The 20,509-nt window shown below is 39.5% G+C and overlaps 1 protein-coding gene across 2 annotated transcripts in view; it reads right to left on the bottom strand.

The window, feature by feature from the left end:
- The window catches only part of EPS8 (EGFR pathway substrate 8, signaling adaptor), a 228,704-nt gene that overhangs the window by 40,660 nt on the left and 167,535 nt on the right, over window positions 1-20,509 (bottom strand). For both annotated transcript variants that reach the window (XM_075552027.1, XM_075552026.1), the window contains 7 exons: window positions 18,771-18,844; window positions 17,359-17,485; window positions 15,188-15,276; window positions 14,744-14,818; window positions 8,732-8,880; window positions 4,992-5,172; window positions 662-792 (listed from right to left, as the gene is read on the bottom strand). In XM_075552027.1, the coding sequence (XP_075408142.1) occupies window positions 662-792; window positions 4,992-5,172; window positions 8,732-8,880; window positions 14,744-14,818; window positions 15,188-15,276; window positions 17,359-17,485; window positions 18,771-18,844 (826 nt within the window). The remainder of the gene's footprint in view (window positions 1-661; window positions 793-4,991; window positions 5,173-8,731; window positions 8,881-14,743; window positions 14,819-15,187; window positions 15,277-17,358; window positions 17,486-18,770; window positions 18,845-20,509) is intronic.

The raw sequence follows: 20,509 nt of genomic DNA, 5'->3' as shown, positions 1-20,509 counted from the left end.
CTTTTGTCTCTCTTGCATATGACTTGGTATCTGTGCAAGCCTTGCTGCAGCTGGGGAACAAGACTGAAAACGTGAGCCTCGTTCAGGTCTCTTCCTTTTTCCCCATCCACTTGTCTTTCACTGCCTACAAGAACTGAAGAGCAAAGTTCTGAGAAGTAAATGAAGCAGGAATGTAAGCAAGAAAAAAAGTAAGCATGGCAATAATGACAAATAAGGAAGTGACTTAGCTAAAATATTTAGCTTAAACATTTCTATCAAAAAGGAAGGTTTGTTTTGATGGGGGGGGAGGGGGGGCAGGATGGGAACTGTTTTCTTTAAAAGTTACAGAGCTGGAAAGGTCCCTAGGGAGCAGCTGGTGCAACCGAACGGAGAGTTCCAAAACAATTATTCCTCCTCCTAATTCAGAGATTTTTGCCAGAAGTTAAGTTTTCCAGAAAGAAAAAGTCATCCAAAGGCATTTGCACTGGGAATTGCCCACTTGAGGGCCAAATATCTTTTGCTCATCAAAGCTAGTTCCACAAGGAATGGCAGGAACCTTCTGGAATCATGAACAGATGGAAAGTTTACGGAGTGGTGGACAATGCAGACGCTGTCACTTCCCTCAGCCGTAGGACACAGACAATTACCCCCAGTTCTCCGAATGCTGCCCAGTAAATCTTACCTATCTACATGGCGATTAGGAGTTGGCATAATAGCACCAACAGCTTCGCCTTGATCCAGCGGGGGCCCTCGTGTGTAAATGCTGTTACCGCCTGCGTAGCCATCAGGTGGCGGGTACTCGGACACGCTGGACTGTTGAAAGACAGAGAGAGGGATGAAAGCAGCACAGACATGAGCACGGAGGTCAGTCAACAAACAGCCCACCGAGCCACGGCAATCGCAATTTCCAACTGATCGATCACTGTGCTAATAACTTATGCAATGAGGTAATTACCATTACAAAGCCCTTAGTGCCATACTAACGCTTCATTTATGATCAGGCATAAGCAATCAATTCCATCTTTAGGCATTCCCATAATCGGTGATGTGGGGGAAACCCTTAACCTGTACTGTCTCTGTTAAGGAAACAGACCCTCACCTTCTAGCAAAGCAAACTGTCAGGTGGACAATCATCTGAGCGGCATTAAGTGTACGCCACCTCAGATGCTTCTCACTGTATGCGTGCAGGGCACCAGGCTTTTTTTAAGGCAGTACTATTACATAGCATATGATTTACTGCTAAGGCACAAAAACGCAAATATATTGAACTCGATCATCCAAAATAAAACAATGTGCAGTCATGTATTTTTGCACGCAAACACAAGTCAGAAGTGAGTTTATTGAGAAGTGAGAAGTGAGTTTACTATATTAAGAGAGAGAGAGGGAGCTGAGGTCTGTGAGTTCTCCGGTGTTAAGGCTACATAGACTAAAAAACAAAAGGTGAAAATAATCCAAACATTTTGCAAACTGTTTCCATGTACACCATGAGCATGGGAGACACATGACAGACACGGAGGCTCTCAAGTCCTGGAGTATTTCAAACGTCTACGGATTCACGAGTGGAAAATATTTGAAATTAGGGCTGTCAGGAAAGTCTTGGGGACACAGCTAAAATAAAGAAGTTGGTAAGAGCAGGACTGACTTTCTCCAGATGCAAAATTGGTGGGACGTCCTCACTGGACCGGTACTGAGCAACACACCCACAATGAATCACTTCTCAGGAATAGAATTTATGAAACTGTACTTACACAAAGGCAAAAAAACTGTCTTATTTTCATTTAAATACTTTGGCTCAAGTTCCTAAGAGTCAAAAGGAGGAGGAGAAATGGAAACGGGAGGAAGTGGTAGATGTGGTGTTACATTAAAGGAACCGACTGCAATCAAGGGGATAAAGCAAAGTGTATTAGAATGGTTGACTATAACACTGATGACCTGTTCTGTAAACCTTCACTCTATCCACAATAAAGTTGTAAATACATGTTTTGGTTCAGTCTCTGCATTTTATTATTTCCCTATGAGAGCTGAAACACTAAATGTTTAGTATTTGTTCATTGAAGGCTGCAAGGTTGGGGGGAGTGTAAGAAATGCTCAGGATCACCCACACGCTTCGTCAAGCCCTGGGTGACGGAGTGCAGCCACTGGGCGCTGAGTGCGGCTACTAGAAGGGAGGAGAGAATCAGTGACAAATGGCCAACTGACGACCACATGATCTCACGGAAGCTTGCTTCAAGAAGAGTTCTGCCACATGTCTTTGTCATCCAACACCGTGACACCATTCGATGCTAAGTTAAATCACCAGATCCTGAGCTACATACGTTTTGTCATACGAGGATTTATTATAGGAGGAAAAAGTGTAATAAAATCTCTTCTCTAGTGATGACTTCATTTTTTTATACATTTCAAATCACCATACTTGGCCACTTGCCCAAGAAAACCTCCCTAAGGAACGAAGTCCTCCAGACTGCCAGCAGCTGTCTTTCTCACTTCTCAAAGCCTTTGAAAAAGTTCCCAAACCATACAATAGGAAACGGCTAACAACAGAAAAATGATCATTTATTACAAGGGAGAAGTCTCAATAATTCCTCTTTTAAAATTACTTATTCAGGGAGAGTTGATTAATTTATAAACTGGGAGCCTCGACTATAATACTTTCTTCAAATTTGCAAAATTGGGGATGGGGGTACCCACCACAGTGAATTTCTGAGGCATATATTATAAGAAGAATATATTTTCTCTTTTAAGACGTGGAAATTGTAAACTGGAGATGTTTATGACTTTAGAATTGTCAGCTGTAACTATAGCAACAACAGATGTATCATAATTTCATGTCTGATTCCATTTCCTCCTCTAGAAAGAACCAGGAAAGAAACAGTCAAGCGAGGAGTTCTGAACTATAACATAAGGCAGACATTGGTCTATAGCCAACACCCAGACTGTGAGGTCATCTTCTCAATCAGTCATTCAGAGGGAAGGGCAGGTGTGGCACCCACCTCTTCTTAACAGGTAGACACATGCAAAGGCAAGTTAGGAAACTTCCTTTTTTCAAAGCAGTATGTTTTACTTATAATATCTCAACAAGTTAACCAACACTCTCTAATATTCTTGTTATTATCCACCGAATACAGGCAATTCCAAGATTACAAATGAGTTCTGTTCCAAAATTGTCTATTTTTAAAAAAAACATTTTATTAGTGGCTCATACAACTCTTATCACAATCCATACATATACATACATCAATTGTATAAAGCACATCCATACATTCCCCGCCCCAATCATTCTCAAAGCATTTGCTCTCCACTTAAGCCCTTTGCATCAGGCCCTCTTTTTTTTCCCCTCCCTCCCCACTCCCCCCTCTGTGAGGGGATCTCCAGTGGCCGACAAATGGGCTTTGGGTCTCCACCCTGCACTTCTCCCTTCATTCACTATGGTTAAGATTTTTTTTTTTTTTGCATGATATGTTATACCTGATCCCTTTGGCACCTCGTGATCCCACAGGCTGGTGTGCTTCTTCCATGTGGGCTTGTTGCTTCTAAGCTACATGGCCGCTTGTTCACCTTCAAGCCTGTAAGACCCCAGACACTATCTCTTTTGATAGCTGGGCACCATCAGCTTTCTTCACCACATTTGCTTATGCACCCATTTTGGCCTTGGCGATCATATCATGGAGGTGTGCACCCAATGGTATGATTTTTTGTTCTTTGATGCCTGATAACTGATCCCTTCAGGACCATGTGATCACACAGGCTGGTGTGCTTCTTCCATGTGGGCTTTGTTGCTTCTGAGCTAGATGGCCCAAAATTTAGTCAAATTTGTAAGTAAACTAGAATAGTTAGGTGCAATCTGCAACCAACATCAGTGAAATGTGTGTTTTTGTATACATTGCACCTTTCTTGGTTAAAAAAAAAACTTTAAGAGAATATTTCCAGATATACCATAACATCTTTAATACAATCACTCACTTTCGCAGAGTCAATTCTAACTCATAGCAACCCTGTAGGACAGGGTAGATCTGTCCTGTTGGGTTTCCAAGACTGTGACTCTTTAAAGGAGTAGAAAGTCTTGTTTTTCTCCCGCAGAGCAGGTGATGGTTCTAAACTGCTGACCTGTGGTTAGCAACCCTATGCATAGTAATGCTTTGATGTAAGTCACAAAGTAGTGTGCATTTCTTATTATAAACCGCTGTAGGTGCCTCAAAGCATTTTAATAAAATAGGTTGGACAAGGGTGATTTGTAACTATGGGTTGTACATGAGTCAAATATTCAAAACCACAGGACTGACTGCACCCAGTCCCCAAGGGAATACTTCGTTTTCTTCTCCAAAACAGCCCTGACTTGTCTGCTTCTTTAGTTCTGCTCCTCCTGTCTGGATTGGTCCTCCTATAATCAATGCTCACTTTGCCTTTCTTACAGAAGTGGAAAAGATACCACCCCAGAAGAAAAAAATCACTTAGGGAATGTCAAGAGATGGCACGCCCAATTTTATTTCCTCAATTTGCTCCTGAAATGACTTAGCTTCTAAACTGTAATAACAACTTAAAAGATACAAGGTATTTATGACCACCTTGAACAAGTGGTCATTTGAGCCAGAGGACTGAAGTCCTCCTACCCAGGGTAGAAGATTTTTTAAAAAGGCAGAGTTGAGGAAAGAAATGTTCAAGTATTTAGGCTCAGGGAATGGACAGGCTCTGACAGTAGATGAGGAAGTTAGAAAGAACTAAGTCAGGTGCACATTCAAAAAGGCTTAGGTCACCGGGGTGAGGCTCGTGGCGTGGGACAGGGGTGAGAGTGGACAGGCTGTAAGGAAACGATATGCTGAGGGTGAACTTTCCAGGAAAAGAGAGCAACGGTCACAAAATGACAAACAAGTGTGAGAGGCGTAACTTAGAGTCTCAGGGTAGGGGTAGGGTCTAGGCCAATGATTCTAGAACAATCTTCAGACAAATTAAATGAGAACATATGATGAGAACACATAGGTTTTATACAAAATGTGACATTAACAAAATAATCTCACCTCGGCGGATAATCTTATTTCTTGCTTGCGCTGATGTTCTGCTACATTTGCCACCGATTCAGCCAAGTGGTAAAGATCTTGTTCCATTGGAGGTCCCATGAAGTGCAGCATTGGGGGCTCCCAGCCATTGCGGAAACGCGGGACATAGGGTGGAATAAACTGTTCCTTTGGCCACTCGGCTCTATGGAAGGGAATTGCCAAAGAGAAACAATTAAAATGAGATAAAAACATTCCCATGTTCAATCACAATTATCTGCAGAAAGGCTAGACATGAGAAAATTGTAGGTAATAAAAATGGCGCAGATGGTATGTGTACGTCTTCTATTAACCCCAAAAGAGAAAGTGTGTTTGCAAGCAGTTTCTGGGCTACAAATGAGATCCATTCCTAAGTGTATCTTTAAAACGCTGCAGGTAGACCAGGACAGGTGCAGACCATTCTTTAGCCTCATTTTAAAACTGGCATAAAAAGGCTGAGGGATTTTTTTTCTTTTTAAAATCATTTTATTGGGGGTTCATACAACTCTTATCACAATCCATCCATCCATTGTGTCAAGTACATTTGTACATTTGTTCCCATCATCAGTCTCAAAACATTTGCTTTCTACTTGAGCCCTTGGTATCAGCTCATTTTTTTGCCCTCCGTCCTCCAGCCTCCCTCCCTCCCTCCCCATTGATAATTTATAAATTATTATTATTTGTCCTATCTTACACTGACCAACATCTCCCTTCACCCACTTTTCTGTTGTCTGTCCCCCAGGGAGGGGATTATATGTAGATTCTTGTGATAAGTTCCCCCTTTCTATCCCATCTGCCCCTTATTCTCCTGGTATCAATACTCTCATTATTGATCCTGAGGGGTTTATCTGTCCTGGATTCCCTGTGTTTCCAGTTCTTATCTCTACCAGTGTGCATCCTCTGGTCTAGCCGGATCTGTAAGGTAGAACTGGGATCATGATTTGGGGGTTGGGGTAGGAAGCATTAGAGAACTAGAGGAAAGGTGTGCGTTTCATCATTGCTATACTGCACCCTGACTGGCTCACTTTGGGTCTCCACTCCTCACTCCCCCTCACTCACAATAACATGATTTTTTGTTCTTTGATACCTGACACCTGATCCCATCAACACCTTGCAATCGCACAGGCTGGTGTGCTTCTTCCATGTGGACTTGGTTGCTTCTGAGCTAGATGGTCGCTTATTTATCTTCAAGCCTGTAAGACCCCAGATACTATATCTTTTGATAACCGGGCACCATCAGCTTTCTTCACCACATTGGCTTGTGCACCCACTTTGTCTTCAGTGAGTTTGTCGGTAAGGTGAGCATCATGGAATGCCAGTTTACTAGAACAAAGTGTTCTTGCATTGAGAGAGTACTTGAGTGGAGGTCTAATGTCCATTTGCTACCTTAATACTAAACTTATTAATATATGCATATAGATATATTTTCCCATTGTCATATATAAATATATTTACATATGTACATGCCTTTATTTAGACCTCTATAAATGCCCTTTTCCTCCTAGTTCTTTCCTCTATTTCCTTGTACTTTTCTCTTGTCCCACTATCACGCTCAAGGGTTGATTAACTTAAAAGCTGTATGTGCAATAAGCGAAAGTAATTGTAATGAAGAGTCTGTTGAGAACAGGGTTTGGTTCAATTGTTTTGAAATAAGGGCAAGGTTACATAACATTAAAGGAAAAATCCAAGTTGTTTCTACATTCCCATTCCTAAGGGGAATGGACAGGAGAACTGATGTCTCCTGGTTCTAGCGTCAAGAAAATTAAGCCAAAGAGGACACTGATTCTGCTACTATGTCAACTGTCACAAAGTCACAAACTGGTGACCTAGGGCAGGAGAAGGATATAGTGCTTCTAGAACAATTGTCAGATCAATATTGCCTCCATTCCCCATTAAACTCAACTTTCCAGCTTTAACTTAAAATAATTTTAATGTCCAAGGGAAGTGAATGTGGAGCTAGCAGTGTGAAAAGAAGTAGGAAGAAAAACATCTCTAGTAGCAGAGGAAATCTCCTAGGCCTACTGCTTCACCCACTCTTCTCCCATCAGTATAAAATATGCTCACACTGAAAATATCTCTCAAGAGAGACAGCCCATATATTTTTAGCACCTATTATTTTTAAATTATATAGTTCTCTAAAATGAAATAGATAGCCTCTTTTGTAAGTTAAATGTATCAGGGTATTGGATCAAAGGCCCAAATGGCACCAGTTGGAATAGTGGAGAGAAATAAAAATGTTTGTGGACATCGGGAATGGAAAATTTATTCACATTTAGTGATACTGGAAATAAGTTTATACCTTGCATTGCTCACTTTTTGTTAATGAATTGCCTTTCATAATTGACAAAATATAGACAGTATAAAAAAGTATCCCTTCCTCTTTTACATTTCTCTTGCCACTAGAGAATGATGGTTAATAAGAAACCTCTGTAATAATATTCAGAATCCAAGGGGATTTCATGCCTGCTCTGCTCTGCTTTCTTCCTTGACCTCACCACACTCAGCTACCAGACTGATCATGCTACCACACAGAGGAACTGTTCCACACCCTTCTTGCAGCTGTACTGGTCTCCCAGATCCACAGAACGAGGCTGCACCTCTGGAGCACAGCCGGAGAAACATTCAAAACAAAGCTCCGCTCATCGGATGGCCGGGCACCAATCTTCCTTTCTCTCACTATTCAAAGTCTGCATTCCAACTACACCTAAACTCATACTCATTTTCTTAATTCCCCACATGGGGCCCTTACTATTCATATTTTTCGTTCTACTGGAAGAGCCTTCTTTTCTGCTATTTACATGTGGAAATTTTACTCCTTCTGCTGAAACATAATTTAGCAAAAATATTAACATCCACTCTAGAGTCAGGATGCCGGGATTCAAATTCTAACTGCTATTTCAGTTATATCATTTTAGGTAAATTTTTAATGGGTGTCTCAGTTTCCTGTACTATAAAATGGAGATCATAACAATATTTATGGAAAGTACATAAAAGAGCAATTAGAAAATACTGTGTAAATACCGAGTATCTAGAAACACTGTACAAACTCTATGTAAAGATTAGCCAGCATTACACCTTATGTTGGTTTTATGCCACCTCTACTTTGGATAGTAATTATCCTCTCTCTAAATCCGTTCCTTCCACCATGCCAGTTCAATAGCATTTTGCTTATGACATTTTCTGACACACGTCATGCTTCATGCCTTACATGAGCCCAGGTGGGTTGTGGGTATGAGTTGACCGGCTAACCACAGGCAGCAATTTAACCCCAACCTTTCCGTTGTAGTAAAAGGAGGTTGGTTGCCCTCTTAAAAATGTGCAGCCCCAGAAAGCCTAAAGGGTAGCTCTACTCGATGGCAGAGGGTTCTATTTAATCATTGCTTTATATTGCACATATTTTTATCTCCTCCACTCTACTCAAACTCCAAGTTTTTTAAGAATTTAGATACTTTTCATTCTATAATACCTGTTCTTCATACATAAAAAAGGTTCAACCTCATTAACTAAAAAACTAAATCCACTGACATCAGATCAATTCGGACTCATGCAGCCCTCATAAGACTGTAGACCTGCCCTTGCGGGTTTCCCAAGGCTGGGTGGGTACGAACTTCTGACCTTGTAGTTAGCAGCCCAACACACAATCTAGAGCTGTGGGAAAAAAACAACAACAAAGAATGGGCCTTAAAGCATGGCCGACATACAGCACTAAGCTCATGGGTACTTACCTGGCTTTCATCCAAGTTTCTCCCAAGGACTTCCACAGCTGGCGTTCCTCAGCATTGACAGTAAAATTTAAGAAGTCAACTGTATCCTTAGTCAATAAGGGACTGAGTACTGAGCCAGCTAGGTCGGGACCTCCTGTTGCTTGTACCACCTAAATTAAGAAGGAAAACAATTTAGCAGGATGCTATTATTTGTATATATTTTTAATGCACTGACAAAAACTCCTATCAAAAACAAGCACTGCTTTTACATGCACAAATTAAACTTGATCTGATGCAGTGCACTACTGAATCATAAGGCAGTTTATTAAATATCCTGGCCCAGGCAAACGGTGTCTAATAATCTAGAATGAAAGTCAATCGTTTAACCACTTTCATGACTGCGCTTTTCCTGAAAACACTGACTCTCCAGGTAATTCTAAATTAAGTGGCTTAATTATCCCTGATATTGTGCAATATGTGTATATACTTACTGGTAAATTTATTAGGCCAAATGTGGGAAAAGCAGTTCTAGAAATGAATATCATAGAGGAAAACTAGGCTCAAGTGCACAGTTACGACTGTCTTTCGGCCGTACGACAGGCATACAGAACTCAAAAGGCCCACAGAGGAAGGGCAGAAAAGAACCGGTACTCTGACACAAGGGTATTTCCCCAAAATTTCACTCTAGGAAATGCCCCTGATTTTATATGGATAAGTCAATGAGTAATCGAAACAAACAGGTGTCTGATAAGCAAAGTAAGTGGATTCCAAAAACCATTCAAAATTTTCTCCACTGGGGTGATCTGCTGGTTAAAGAGATGTTAATTATCTTCTAGAGCAGAATTCCTTCCTTCCTCAAGATATAGCACAAGAAGACATATATATATCATATATGTATCATATATTATATGAGTCGTGTGTGTGTATGAGTCCATTTCCTTTCAGTCATCCTGGTGTTCTGAGTATACTCTACAAAATATCAAACCCAAACTCACTTCCATCAAATCGATTCGGATCACAGTGACCCTACAGGACAGAGCAGAACTGCCTCTGTGGTTTTCTGAGGCTGCCCATCTGAATGAAAGGAGAGAGCCTCCTCTTTCTCCCACAGAGCAGCTGCTGTACTCAAACTGCTGGCCTTGTGGTTAGCAGCCCAACGCATAACTCAGTCAACAGGGCATCTCGTACCAGAGCATGCTATGCTTTCTTTGTCTCTTTGCATACGTTCCCAGCATGCTAAAGGCCGGGCCTCTGCCTTGACTCACATCCACCTCCTCCTAACCCAGCAGGTGTGTGACTGTGAGGTCCGCCCTGCCCACGCCACCGCCCACCACATGTTCTTAAAACGGTTTATGCACTGCAGTTCACACCGTGTACTAAATATATGGCTTATTTTTCAGGTTTTCTTGTCCTTGCTTGAATCATGGCTTATTTGACTTTGGATTGTAGAAAATACAGTGATCAGGAAACGAATGAATCTAAACCAAAGAAAAATGATAAATATGCAAGATAAATCAACTTTTCTTTGAGGAAAAAAATGCACTCTATCCTAACTGGCATGGTGCCTTTGGATTTCCAAGCCCCATCAGTACTAGAGTGAATAAGGGAGTTAAGGAATAAGTGAAAATTAAAATTTTAGTTTAACAACAGGAATTAAACTTTAAAAAATTAAATAAAAGGCTATAGATCATCATTCCCTCCCCAAAATATGAGTAGGTGTGTGAATACATGTGTGCTTGTGTGTACTGTGTTTTTACGCAAATAATGTGCGCTCTCTATGCTTGCTTGTCCACTGCTCCGTCCTCCCGGGAGGCTTCTTCAGAAATGTGCTCTACGAGTGACATTTTTACAGAAACGAGTGAAAACACACTGGCAAAGCTGCCTATGAAAATCCCGCAAGGGCAGGGTGGGTTGAGTTGTGGACATTTGGCAAACAAAGGTAAAAGGCATGATATTTGTGTAGAAATAGGGTGTCATGAGCAAAGTCGTCTTAAGTATTAAACCATATTTACTGAAACTTAATCCCTTGATTTGACTACCATTCTCCTCCCTTTTTAATAGTAACAGAAATGAAGCATAGAACAGTCACACACACAAACAAGACCCATTAAAGCTACCGTTTTCTTACAAATAATCATTTGCTGTTTGGATGCTTAGAGGGTGACCCTTTGTCCTGCTCCATACATTCCTGCCTCACTACCCCTACAACAGGACACTCTTTCATGAGGGGACACATCGCAGAAAGGGATTCTGCCTCCTTCCCGCCCCGTCTAATTTGTGGAACTGGAGAGAACGGTTAACTTTTATCCCACATTATTTTGGGATCTATCTGTATACGAGGTCAACAGGTGTTCTTTCCACTCCAAGCAGCAGTCGTTTTTTTAAATATTATTCTAATTCTCAGCTGTTCTGTTAGGCAAGATGGTTGTGTACAAGTATGAAAAATCACTATTACAATGGTAAAGCAAAAAGTCTTGCTACAAAATCACAGCCACTTTAATTGAACAAAAATATCAAAATGCAAAGCTGTTAATACACAGCATTATCTCCATCTAGGTCTATACTCTTCTGAAGGTAGAGTTTACATCTGCATGCTTCGAGTCATAGCATGTCAAACAATTTAAAGCATGAGGCGGAACGTGGGGAGAGGGGGTTTGGAAGAGGGAGTCCATCTCAATGATCAACACCCCCAGGGGGATGGGCAACAGAAAACATTGGGGAAGGGAGACAGTGACTGGTATATGATATGAAAATAATAATAATAATAATAATTTATAATTTATTAAAGGGTCATGAGGGGTGGGGGAAGAGGAGCTGATACCGAGGGCTCAAGAGAAGGTAAATATTTAGAAAATAATGACAATATTTATACAAATGTGCTTGATACAACTGATGTATGGATTGTTATAAGAGCTATAAGATCCCACAATAAAATGATCTTTTAGTCATTAAAAAAAATTACAGAATGTCAAAATGGCAGTTTGGGTATCCTAGGGGGAGTCAAATAGCATTCCTTTAAATTGTTCCAAACTTGAGTCGAGGGAAACAAAAAGAAGTCTGAAGGGGTAAAATCAGCAGGATGGGTGGAGGGTACATGGAGTCGGATTTCCCAGTGAAATTCTCCTAAGATATCCTTGCACCTTCAGATAATGAGTAGGTGCATTTGTGGGGTATTAAAAACCACCTCAGCCCAGGGGAGCTCACATTCCTTGTGCTTACCAACACAGTTTCACTTTTCTTAAAACTTCTTCCCAGTAAACCCTGTCCTATGGTGCAATGGTTGCTCATTGTGCTGCAAGCTGCATGTTAAGCAGCTCAAAACCCACCAGCAGCTCCTAGATCAAAAGACGGTGCTTCTTACTTCTGTAAATAGCCACAGGCTCAGAAATCCGCTGGGGTCACTATGAGCCAGCACGGACTCCAGGGCAGCGAGTGTGTGACCTTCAAGAAAATCTATCATGATCATCCCTCTGGGCCAATGCAGCGCTCTGAGCTGACCTCCCTGCTTGACTTTCAATGGAGCAGTAGATACTCTTGGAAGCCATTACTTTGATTGGTTCTCTTTTTCACACAGGAAGACAAATAAATTACTGAGAGAATTTGTCTGCTGCCATTCATGGGTCACAGAGACATGTTGAACTCATTTTGTTTGGGATAAATTTATGAACCGGAACCCTAGTACCACTGCTTTTTCACTTATCCTTGTATCCTATAAGCAAATAGGAGAAATTGAGAACAGAAAATAAAGTATCTAACTACAGCTATTTTATTAAACTTAGAAGGAAAGAACAAACCTGGATATTGAACATCTAGGAAATGAGCAAGGCGCATCGAGGGCCTTGGATATGGCACATGTGGTGTAACCTTTGGATGGATAAACACGCTAACCACCCAGCAACTTCACAAAGAGAATTGTTCCCCGTACACCGTCGTATTAGCATCAAAAATTATAGCCCATGCAGCTAATCTCTGTTCCTCTGTGAGCAGGAGTTGTCAGCGGGTAGGGAGTGTAGTGTAATATGTACATACCGCCACACCTGTCACATAGTAGCATGCCCAAACTAATTGTTTCCTTCTATACTTGCTCATCATCTTCCTTTAGAGAGAGCCCCCTCCACATTGTAGATGGACACAGACACACAGCTGGGGACTACTCCTTGGTAATGAAGTGTGGGCCTGTGAGGAATTATGTTCACGTAACTGACACCAAGTGGATATCAGCAGAAATGATTTGTTTCAGTTCAGAGTTACCTTCTTAAATGCAAAACTCTTTGCCCTGGACTCTGTCTTTGGATGATTATTACATCCCTGGTTATGAGAGCTTTTACGTAGTAAATCTATCAACTTCTAAGGTCTATAACTAGACAGACTTCTCACTACTTCCAATGTCCACTCACCAGTTCAAGCCCCATAATCTCCACAGAGATGATTTTAACAGGCACCCTAAACCCACTCTCCTCCAAGCTTCTAGACATGTCTTCATCTAATGTTGCAGAGCCTTAGCTTTTCAACGGCCTTAAGGTCACTTAATGAGCTCAACATGACGTGACCTATTGTTCCCTGCTTGAGTTCAACTCTTACTAATGACTTCCTACTTCACTCTGTTCCAGTCACAGTACCTATGCATTTCAAGACCCAAAGCCCATCTGTCGGCCACTGGACACCCCTTACAGAGGGGTCTCAGGGAGGAGACGAGCCAGTCAGGGTGCGACACAACGATGAAACATACAACTTCCCTCTAGTTCCTAATTCTGCCTGCCCCCCCCCCCCCACTATCATGATCCCAATTCTACCTTACAAATTGTGATAGAGCACTGGTACAGATAGGAACTGGAAACACAGGGAATCCAGGGCGGATGATCCCTTCAGGACCAGTGGTGAGAGTGGCGACACTGGGAGGGTGGAGGGAGAGTGGGTTGGAAAGGGGGAAGCAATTACAGGGATCTGCATGTGACCTCCTCCCTGGGGGATGGACAACAGAAAAGTGGGTGAAGGGGGACGTCGGACAGGGAAAGATATGACAAAATAATAAATTATCAAGGGTTCATGAGGAAGTGGGGAGCAGGAAGGGAGGGAAAAATGAGGAGCTGATGCCAGGGGCTTAGGTGGAGAGCAGATGTTTTGAGAATGATGAGGGCAATGAGTGTACAAATGTACTAAAAAACAAAAGACGATACCTCACATGTTACCATCTTTAAAGCATTCACTTCCATGGTTCCCTGATTGGAACCGTTTTTCCCAGATATCCATCTAACTTACTCCTCATTTCCTTTGCTCAAATGGCCCTTCTTAGGTTTTTCCCTGATTACTCTGTTTAAAAGGGTAACTTTTCCAAACGTACAATGGCCTATGCACACACACACACACACACCCAGGCACATGAGCAATTCTCCCTGCCTCCTTCTCTTCCCTGTTGTTCTTTCAACATACAATGTTCGTTTTTCAGTAAGCTAGATTATTTGTTCATAGTTTATGTCTAGGTTATTGGCTGCTATACCACAGTGTAAACTTCAAGAAAGTAAGCAATTTTGACTCATAGCAGGCTCTCAATTTGTATATGCTTGATAATGAAATAAATAAAACATTGATTGAAACAGAGACAGATGAGGAGCTGAAGAAACATATCAACCCAAGGAACCTGGGTCTCTGAATAGTTTCCTGGAGCAAAGCTATCCGGACATCCCCAGACCACTCAAGACAGCCGACTCTGTGAGAAAGAAAAATGCTACACTCTTTAAGCTGTCCAATATTTTATACTTATGTGTACTGAACATTAGCATCAGATAGAACTTTATGCTCAGCTTTATTTTCCTAGCTCGGTCAGGAGCATCAGTCTCCTCAGCTACAACACATACAGTGTTTTAACCAGATGACACTTTTTAAAGTTCTCTTAAGCTTTAAAATTCTGCGGTTTCAATGGCAAAACACATAGTACCCATGCAATTTATGAATAAAAACGTTGTAGGTAGTCCAGCCATGGGGGTTAAAAAAACAAGCAAGAATGATTGTTTCCTTAAATTACTAACACCTTACCATATTTAATGGTGTAAACAAAAAGTGAACCAAATCTTCAGCACTAGGATTCTGGATATGCGACTTCAATTTGGCCTAAAATAAAAAAAGAAAAGAAAAATTTTACAACTTGTGTTCCTGCTATGATACAATTGAGCAGAAGATAACCACTCAAAAGAACCAAGCAGACTCAAAGAAAGTTTTTTTTCGCTTAATTTCACGTTCAGCATACTCATCATACCGGGCAGTGTCATATTAGGAAAGCTTGCTTTTAAAAAAAACTGATTCATTATTTTTAAGTGAGGCTATTAGACATATATTTTCCAATTTATTTTCCTAATTAAAGGCAAATCAATACATACATAAAAATTAACAAAACCAATTTCATCTCCACATGTAATCAAAAATATGCTGGTTATATTTTCATTTATATCTTTTAATTATATGTAAATAGCTTTCACTTACCAGAAGATTAAATCCATGTTTAAACTTTTGGAAACAATCAACAAATTCATCAGGAGGTGGTGGCTTGGCCCGCAGGGTTAAAACACCCTCTGGTGAAATAAATGGAATTAGAAGGTAGGTTAGAGAAAAGTTCAAAGAAAATCTATTAAATAATAATTATATATATGTATATTTATGATACCTGAAGCACATAAGATAGTCTGCTACTCTACGAAATGTTATAGTTTGACTGTAACAAATTAAGAAGATCCAATGTTTGAAAAGGATCCCTTTACCATTGAACAGAGTCATGGCACAAAGAGTTAAAGCACCGGAAAGGATGGAGATTCAAGTTGTCCATTGAGATTTGAGTGCCTAGGAAGAAAGATCTGGCAACCAACTTCTTGAAACACCAGCTAGTGAAACCTCTATGGAGCTCATCTTTACTAGACCACACTGTGTCCTCTGGAAGTTGAAGTTGACTCAACTATTTTTAACCGTTATGCATGACGAATTACTTATGCCAATTTTCTAACTATAATGTCTTTTCTACAAGCCACGAATGTATTTATCAGTGTGAAGATTATAAAGATGAGTGAATTACAGGTTCTGTCCTTATGCCTTAAAATCTAATAGGAGATATGAATTAATAAATAAACATAGCAATGTACCCAGTAAGTATTAAAGAAAATGATTGCATCTAGTTGAGAGATAAACATATACCAAAGGTTTATCTCATGGGTAAAACAAAAGACAGAATATGAAAGGTTTGCTCTAGGGCAAGTTGGTATGAAAAACATCACGGTTGAATAAGAATGCAAGCAGCACAAACATAAAGCAAAGACACAGCAACTGCATGCTACAACACAGAGCAGAGGAACATCAGCAGGACAGGACGTTCAAGGTGGCACTGGATGACCTTGACGGCTAGAGTGAAAAGTCAGACTGAAATCAACAGGACACAGAACTAACATTATGCAGCAAAAGAATGAAGTGACTGCCGTAGACCTTGAAGAAGACTGTCCTCATTGCAGAACTATAGGATTTTAGAAAGGAGCATAGGCTTGAAGATGGTTTAAGAGGCTGGGTACATGATGTATCTTGGACAGAGATGCTGATTAGAAAACATGAATAACTAGATGCTGGAGATATTGGGGAAGCAGAACTGATGTTAGCTAATTAGCTGGAGAATGAAGTTAGGAGAACCTGTGATTCTGAATCTTGTACAAAACAGTGTACCCTCCATAAAGAAAACAAAACTACGTGGCTTCAGGTATCAGGAAGCAATAATAGTTTTGGGGGTTCTTCTGGGTTTATACATTGAGAAGACAAAGCTGTGAGTCATGTGCTTAAAAGGCAGCTGTGGTCTAGGGAAAAAAACTGGAATTTATCTGTAATAGAAAGAATATTTATTTAGTAAGTTTTATTGTTAGGTGTGCTCTGGTAGTATTTAAATGTTCAGCGACTAACATAGGGTCAGCAATTCCAGCCCTCCAGTCATCCACGATCAAGAGATCTAGCAGTCTGCTTCTAGGAATAGTAGTGCTGTGTCTGATTATGGTTGCTGTAAGTCAGAATCAACATGACAGAACAGGCTTTTGTTTATGCTTTATAGATTTCAATCTATTCGGTTTATCCTAAGAATAATGAAAAATCATTATTTAAAGATAATTTTACACATTTTGAGGACATTTCTAATAGCCAAACTGCAGCATTCTTAAAAGTTAATTTGTACATGCTTTGAATGTGCTTTCTTGAAATTGTGATCAAAAAATTAAATTCATATTCCCAATTATTTCAGTGAGGAAATACACTTAACAAACTAATGACATCCTATGTTTACAATAAAATCCTAAATCTGAAAAGGGGAAAGCTATGACTTTCTCTAACATGTCACTTATGAAACTAAAGACAGATGGTCACTACCTGAATCTGAGCATCTCTGGGAGTTAGATGAGCATCCTAGGACTCTCTTTACTGCAGCAAACTCAGAATCAAAATGAATTCCTCCCTGGACACATTATCAACTTTGCCTAAATTTCTGCTGCTACACCTAAACTGAAAATGTCCCACTGGTTCTACTGTCAATGGAATTTTGTCAAGCAGTTCACAAAGGGAGAACCTTTGCCCAGCATCGGAAGTCTAATGATCTTAAAACAGTTTAGAGAAAAAAATAATAAAATCCGTCTTACCTCCTGGACCTTTCTTTTTATTTTTCTTAGTCTTTTTCCTTTTAGAGAGTTCTGAAAATGCTTCAGCTGCTTTTTGGAGTTTTGTGATAAAAAACTCAATGTCATCCAAAATATGGTTTAAGATTTGCTAGAATTAAAAATTGTAAAAAAAAAAAAAAAGAATTAAAAATTGTAGAATAAAGCACAAAAGAAAATAAATTTTTTTTTGCTTTGGTTGTGTACTGATAGAGAAAAAAATCATAAAGTTTTTTTAAATAACATTCTCAGAGGTAATTTCAATTTTATCACTAATTCTAAGAAAAAGAGTTGAACTAAATATACTTGCAGATAATGCCAAATTTTTAGCTCAATTTTGCTCTCTTTAATGCCCATCAAGAAAGCATGTACAATATCTTCTCAGATTATTAATCATTTTCAATTACCTCTAATGCATTCAGGGTTCTCCCACACAATGCTAGAGAAATAAAATTCTAAGAAGCTTTTGTTATATAAACACTGAGTTTTTTGTTTTCCTAATAAACATTCCAATATAGTACTGACTCCAATATAGTACTGACAATATTATTTCTTGGAACAAAAGGCATACAGAATATTCTTGTAACCAAACAAACTAATAAGCTGTAATAACAGGTTTTATACAAGTCTCAACATGACAAAATATAGTTAATGATTCACTATAATGGATCATTGGATCCAGGGAGCCAATGGATTTTCTATGTTGATTTTCTCTAGAGTGTGTAAAAGTTAATATTTCTCTAAAATTAGAAATTTTAAATAAATATGCCTTTAAGTTATAACCAGTGAGAAAATAACATAAAAATTAAATTTCAAATTCCTTTTAGTATTTGTCTCTGTAAGACTATAGTCTAAAATGGTAACCTAAGTATATTATTAAAATAATTAAATTAATGTGATATTCTATTATCATATCAGAATATTACTCTAACTATAAAGAAACAAGTAAATACTGCCTTATATATTTATATAGCATTAAAATTTATATCTCATCTTTTAAAAATGCCACAACTTTTGTCTTGCAGACATGCTACAATATATCTTAATAAATGTCGAGAACAAATAGTGTAAAGGCATTTCAAGTATGAGTTACAAACTATCAGGGGGTAAAACGCTGCTGCCACACTCAAATCTGACCATTTAGAATCTTCTTTTCAACTAGTTCATATGTTAACTCTTTTATTAAAACCATTGTGTTAAATATTGGCTTAGAGGCAAAAATAATTTGTTTTTGGTTTTTTTTAGGAATACAAATTCAGAGGGCATGACCATCACTGGAAGTAGAAAGTAGCTTCCAAAAACCATCTTTGTTCAATCAAGTTTTTATCTCTGTGATATTTTTTAATACTTATAAGCAAAACGAAAAGCCATGTCCCAAGGATAATTGCGCTACTCACCACATCTCTGTCAATCCGGGCTGCCATCATCTCAGGTGTTTCTTCCTGCTCATGATACTGCCTTGGTTTTTCAACTACAGAAAAGGGTAGCATAAATATCAGGATCGGCTGCTTAAGAGATACTAATCTACTACGTTTAAGAACTGCCTGGAAGAAGGGGCCGTTACAAATGAGGACAACTACATGGAGAGATAGATGTATGAACCAGAATGGAGTCACCATCCAGGGCATGCATCTTTATCACACCTAACAGAAGCACTTGGGCAAGGCTAAAATCAGGACCTTCCTACCTCTGTGAAGGTGATTTATCTTATCACTTCCTCCCTGTGGGACCAACCCACAAAACTAAACAAAAATCTAAACACTTCCTAGTGCATGGATTCTGACTCATAGCAACCCCATAGGGCAGAGTAAAATTCCCCAAAGAGCTTCCAGCGTTGAGTCCTTATAGAAGCAGTCTGCCCAATCTTTCTACATCAGAGCAGCGAGTGGGTTCAAGTTGCCCACTTATTTTGTTAGCAGATGAGTACTTCACCACTATGCCACCAGAGTCCTTGGAACAAACCCTAAACAAAGACATTTACAGTCAAGTCATTCTACAGGACAGAGTAGAAATGCCCCCAACTCACTATTCTGATAGTAAATTGATTCTTAAAGTGCTAGTTACCATTAAGATTAAACCTATAGTATTTGGCTCATTAGTTTGAATGGATGTGCTGTGAAAGCAGATGTATCTACAGGAATTGGAAAATTAAAGAATAAATGTCTCGAGAGCTTTCCAAATGTTGCTGGAACAGTTGGCGAGAGCACGGTGTTACTCATGAAGTCAGTATTGTGAACAACTTCCTGGGATGAGTCAGTTCACATTACCACAACACAGAGAGCTGCTACAAAGATTTCACAGTAGATTAACTGAAAAACACACTTACAGACCAGGAGAAGTTATCATGAGTAATGAAAATTACAACTCACGATACATCACCATGACTCAGGATATTCAATACAAAACACTGCAAAAAGTATTGAAAACTCGGTACTGATATGTGTCCACGTGACCTAAATGACACAGAAGTGGAATATACACACACCCCCCAACTCCTAAAAAAATAATAAGGAAAAGGATCAGCAAATCTCATGAAACCTAACTCGTGACTACTAAATAAAAATTTTAATATAATAAAAATGTATATGTATGGAATCTTGCCAAGTAATTGCTATTTTACCAGCGATTAGTGATGATCTTGGCTTAGTGTATAGTACAAAAAGCAGTAAGTTGAAGTTTAAATATAGTCATTAAGAATTTCGAATAAGTCTTAAACAACTACATCAAAATACTCAGTAACTAACAATTCTATGGAGGCTCAGGGCAGACTACCATATATTTACTATTTTCATGTTCTCTTTGATTTTTTATTATATGTCTTTGGCAATGTCCTGGCTCTGCATTGTTAAAAGTTTTGCCCTATCTCCCAAACCCTCACCATTTGCATGTTTAGTCAAGTGCGTTTTTTATATGTACAAGTCAACAATCTATGTATTTTGATCTAAAAAGCTGTCCAAAACATGTACATTTTCTTTTCTAAACAGTATTTCAAATCCAATGACATGGGCTAAGTTAATGATACTCTCAGTAGTCTTACCACATGCCCCAGGTGGATGCTTTATAAAGTTCCCCAATGAAAAGGGTAATGCTCTCTCTAGAATGGACCAGGGACATACATTCGTGTATTGATACACCA

The sequence above is a fragment of the Tenrec ecaudatus genome, chromosome 6 (genome assembly GCF_050624435.1).
Source record: "Tenrec ecaudatus isolate mTenEca1 chromosome 6, mTenEca1.hap1, whole genome shotgun sequence".
In the NCBI taxonomy this organism is placed as follows: Eukaryota; Metazoa; Chordata; class Mammalia; order Afrosoricida; family Tenrecidae; genus Tenrec; species Tenrec ecaudatus.
Note: the sequence above shows the minus strand (reverse complement) of the source record. Positions and strands in the feature narration are given on the sequence as shown.